We start from the raw sequence: 4,890 nt of genomic DNA on the forward strand, positions 1-4,890 counted from the left end.
GGCCAGAGGAGGGTCCCCTGAGGCTAAGAGTTGGATTTGAACACAACTCTTGGAGCTGCAAACCCACCCCAACACACAAATACTCGCAGACCTGCAGAAACACAAGCAGGCACGGCACATACTCCTACGGCCCGAAGCCGCACCGCACACGGAGCGTCGCCCACTGGGCGGGGGACGCTGGGGAACAAAGGGCCCGAGAGGTGTCGTCCCGGTGCTCCTTCTGAGCCTCTTTGGGGGTGACACGGACTGGGGGTGGGGGAGCGAAGGGTAAAGAGCGAGGAGAGCGCGCTAAGGGGTGCAAGGGGTGGCCAGGCCTAAGGGGGGGGGCGCGACCCGAAGGCGAGCGGGCGGGGGCCGGGACCCAGAGGGTGTGGGGGGCTGGGCCCGGGCCCGCCGTCCCACTGGGCTCCAGCCCTCCGCCAGGCCTCCGCGGCTCTCCGCGGGCTCGGGCCGCCAGTCAGCTGACGCGGGGGGCGGAGGAGCTGTCAGGCGCGCCCCGCCCTGCGCCGCCGGGCCGCGGGGGCCGAGCAGCCATTGGCCAGCGCGCTGGGCCGCCCGGGCCCCCGCGCCCCGGTGACATCAGGAAGGCGATAAAAGGCGGCAGCGGCGCCGGATCCAGCACAGCTGCACCGCCGGGCTGCGAGCGGCTGCGATCCAGAGAGCCCAAGAGCAGGAGAGCTAAAGAGCGAGCGGCGGGCGCTTGCCCGGCGCCTCCCCTCCGCCCAGCCGCGCGCCCCGCTTGCTTCTCCACCCCTCCCGACTCGGCCCGGCCCCGGCGCGGCCACAGCCCCGAGCTCTGGGGTGGCGCGGGCAGCCTCGGGACTCTCCGGCGCGCCGCCGCGTCCCCAGACAAAGGCTTGGCCGGCGGCCCCGGCCCGCTGCGCCCTCGGCTCCCCGCCTCCCGGGCTCGCCGCTCTTCGCCCCCGCTCTCGGCTCGGCGCGCCCCGGCCGGCCGCAAAGTTTCCCGGGCGGCAGCGGCGGCTGCGCCTCGCCTCAGCGATGGCCGCGGAGCTGAGCATGGGGCCTGAGCTGCCCACCAGCCCGCTGGCCATGGAGTACGTCAACGACTTCGACCTGCTCAAGTTCGACGTGAAGAAGGAGCCGCTGGGGCGCGCGGAGCGCCCGGGCCGGCCCTGCACGCGCCTGCAGCCAGCCGGCTCGGTGTCGTCCACACCACTCAGCACGCCGTGTAGCTCGGTGCCCTCGTCGCCCAGCTTCAGCCCAACCGAACAGAAGACTCACCTCGAGGACCTGTACTGGATGGCGAGCAACTACCAGCAGATGAACCCCGAGGCGCTCAACCTGACGCCTGAGGACGCGGTGGAGGCGCTCATCGGCTCGCACCCAGTGCCACAGCCGTTGCAGAGCTTCGACGGCTTCCGCGGCGCGCACCACCATCACCACCACCACCACCCACACCCGCACCACGCGTACCCGGGCGCCGGCGTGCCCCACGACGACCTGGGCCCGCACGCGCACCCGCACCACCACCACCACCACCAAGCGTCGCCGCCGCCGTCCAGCGCAGCCAGCCCAGCGCAGCAGCTGCCCACCAGCCACCCTGGGCCTGGGCCGCACGCGGCCGCCGCGGCGACGGCAACCGGCGGCAGCGGCAGCGTGGAGGACCGCTTCTCCGACGACCAGCTCGTGTCCATGTCAGTGCGCGAGCTGAACCGCCACCTGCGGGGCTTCACCAAGGACGAGGTGATCCGCCTGAAGCAGAAGCGGCGGACCCTGAAGAACCGGGGCTACGCCCAGTCGTGCAGGTATAAACGCGTCCAGCAGAAACACCACCTGGAGAACGAGAAGACGCAGCTCATTCAGCAGGTGGAGCAGCTTAAGCAGGAGGTGTCCCGGCTGGCCCGCGAAAGAGACGCCTACAAGGTCAAGTGCGAGAAACTCGCCAACTCCGGCTTCAGGGAGGCGGGCTCCACCAGCGACAGCCCCTCCTCTCCCGAGTTCTTTCTGTGAGTCGTGGCCGGTCCCGGCCCCCGCCCTTGCCCCGGCCCGGACTTCCCGTCCCGTGTCCCCAGCCCTGGACTCCCCCGGGTCCTGTCCCTGCCACGGCCCCAGCCTTGACCTGTTTGACTCGAGGGAGAGGGAGGAAGGGCGCGCGGGACGCGGGCGACGGGAGGGCGCGCGGGCAGGCAGGGGACCTTGGCCGAGGCGAGAGCGGCGCGCGCCAGCGCCGCCTCCTAGACTCGAGCAGAGCCAGAGACAGACGAGGGGGTGGGAAGTCCCGGAGCAACTTTTCTCCAGGCTGGAGGGCGGCAAGGCAGAGTCCCGAGGAGTCGCCGAGGCCGTCTGGAGACTCCGGGCTTTCCGAACTTTGCGCGTTATGCGGGGGCCGCTGCCTTGCGGCCCGGAGCGCAGTCCAACCCAGGAAGAGAGCAGCGAGGAGAGGAGAGGAGAGGGACCCTGGCGTCCCGGCAGGCGCGAGGCGAGGCTGAGCGAAGGAAGGAAGGAAGGACAGACGGACCTGTCCGTCCAGGGTCCAGAGAACACTGGCTCTCAGCCCAGAGACGCGGGCCTCAGTTAGGACGTTCTGCGCGCAATTCTCATCAGTTTTATTGCCTGCTCGATTATATAGAAAAAATACGAAAATCTGCATTAAAAATATTAATCCTGCATGCTGGACATGTACGGTAATAATTTCTATTTTGTACCATTTTCTTGTTTAACTTTTAGCATGTCGTTGATCATGGATCATAACCCCCTTGTTTCTTTGAGTGAGAGGGCATGGCAGTGCAGAGACTCCGGCGGCTGCTTGCCGGGTTTCAGTCCCGGATGCCGGCTTGTAAATACCCGCCCCGCCACACCGCTTAGAGAACGTGGCAGCAAGCGGAGTGTCTTCGTTTGGGTTCATTATTATGGCAGTATTTTTTTGTAAGTAAAAAAAAAAAAAAAAGTTCTGGGCATTTTGCATCAGAAAACAACTTTGTCCTGGGGCACCCTTGGAAGTTGCATGTTTTCTCCCCTTTCCTGTCTCCATTTGGTCCTCTTGTCCCTTCCGCTTCAGTTTTCAGTTTTACTGGTGTTGAGAGAAAGAGGACTGGGGTCCCAGCTCCTGAGTACCAGGGCAGGGCAGCGGTCCAGTTCCCTCCGCACCACACCCCCAGAGCGGAGAGGAATGTCTTAGCTCCCACCTTGTCTTTTGCTAAATTGACACCCCTCACAAGAAAGGAAAGGAAAACATCTTATTTGCTTTTTAATGCCATCCGAATCACCCCAGGGTCCCTTCAAAAGCCTTCAGGCCCCTGCTAATTGCTGTGGCTGCCGTGCTTTTAGGGTGAGCTGGCTTGGCCAGCCCTAACACTGCCCAGTGGTGACCTAAACTTGTGTTGAACCAACCGCCACACTCAGAAAGTACCGGAAACCCAAATATTGGCAAGTAATTTTGCAACTTTCAAGTGCGTCCTTTAGACCAACACGTTATGTGTGTTTTTTTCCCTGCTTTTGAGAAAGCGGGTGAGTTATCAGTGGTGTCCCCCCCCTTCAGTTGTATAGTAGTTATAGGGAAAATCTGGGTGTTTTTCTTTATTACTTTTTTTTTCCTGCAGGTCAGTAAAAGGATTTAAGTTGCACTGACAAAAATACCAAAATGAAAGCGTATTTTTTAGTTCCCATTTGAAATTGCTGGCGCTGCTGGCCGGATGCATTTTTGAGTTTGTATTAGTTGATAAATTAACAGTAATAACAAGATTGTATGAACCGCATGGTGCTTGCAGTTTTAAATATTGTGGATATTCGTCCTGCATCAGAAACGAGCTTTGGTTTTTACGGATTCAACTGTGTTGAAATCAAATTTGCTGCAACAGAAATTTGTTTTTATTTCATGTAAAATAAGGGATCAATTTCAAACCCTGCTTATGATATGAAAATATTAAAACCTAGTCTATTGTAGTTTTATTCAGACTGGTTTCTGTGTTTTGGTTATTAAAATGGTTTCCTATTTTGCTTATTAAAACCATGGAAATGGTGTTTATTTAGAGGATTCCGCGTTCGCCTGACTTTGACTTTCTTCTTCTGCCTTTTTAAGAGTCCCATCAGTGTGGGGACACTCTCACCCTCCCTGGCCAGTGGAGAAACAGACCATGTCTGGGCAAATCTCTCCCTTGCACGTGTGCGTGTGTCTGTACGTAAGCCTCAAATGTGTTTCTGCTGCTCACTCTAGGTAGAGACCTCATTCAGGAGCCGGCGGTGAACTCAGAGGGGGCACACTTTTTCCAGGCTCTCAGGCTTGGGGATTAGGACGGGCCTGCTAGCCTGCCGGCTCTGAGGTAGAAAGTGGCCGATCCCTAGAAGCCGGAGCCACCTGATGGGGCAGCAGGGTCTTTTTGGCAATCAGGCTCAGTTGGCCCTGTCTCTCTGGCCCTCCTGTTGGGGCTGCAAGGCTCTCAACTTTCTCCTGCCCAGTGCATCTTCCTGCCCAGAGCAAGAATGCCTGCCTGCCCTGAATGGAGGCCTACGTCCCCTTCCCCAGGGCTTGCAAAAGCCAAGTGGAATCCAGAATCAGGTCTTGGGGCAGAAGGCCCTTCAGACAGGAAGCCCTTCCTTGTGGACCTGTGCTTTGGGGTGGTGTGCCCTGGGGACACATGCCACTCAGGCCTAGAGCCCTCAGACCCACAGAAGGGCACTGCATGGCTGGAGCAGGATTTCAGTGACTCTCCACACTGGGGGCCAGAGAGGTTTTGGGGGGTCATTCTGGTACAGCGACTCTGACTGCAGACTAGGAGCTGGGCCCAGTACCTTTCCTTTTCCAGACTCTTAGAAGAGTCAATGTCTCCCACCTAGGTTACCCCAAACCCCCCTCAGCCTTCTTGGAATCCTGTCTATAATTCAGAGTTGGTCTCAGATATTTCTGAGAGTCAGAGTGGGATTCCCACACAC

At 59.8% G+C, this 4,890-nt stretch overlaps 1 protein-coding gene across 1 annotated transcript; it reads left to right on the forward strand.

Annotated features, from left to right (window-relative positions):
• The first annotated feature begins 614 nt into the window (after positions 1 to 614).
• MAFB (MAF bZIP transcription factor B) lies at positions 615 to 3,994 on the forward strand. Its single transcript, XM_045804623.2, has one exon. The coding sequence runs from the start codon at positions 1,000 to 1,002 to the stop codon at positions 1,969 to 1,971; it is 972 nt and encodes a 323-aa protein (XP_045660579.1). The 5' UTR covers positions 615 to 999; the 3' UTR covers positions 1,972 to 3,994.
• The last annotated feature ends 896 nt before the right edge of the window (positions 3,995 to 4,890 follow it).

The sequence above is a fragment of the Ursus americanus genome, chromosome 22 (assembly GCF_024610735.1).
Source record: "Ursus americanus isolate L20-20 chromosome 22, mUrsAme1.1.p, whole genome shotgun sequence".
Lineage (NCBI taxonomy): Eukaryota > Metazoa > Chordata > Mammalia > Carnivora > Ursidae > Ursus > Ursus americanus.

Excerpts from the sequence above, each read along its gene's own strand:
- MAFB (XM_045804623.2), top strand. The coding sequence starts at position 1,000 with ATGGCCGCGGAGCTGAGCATGGGGCCTGAGCTGCCCACCAGCCCGCTG.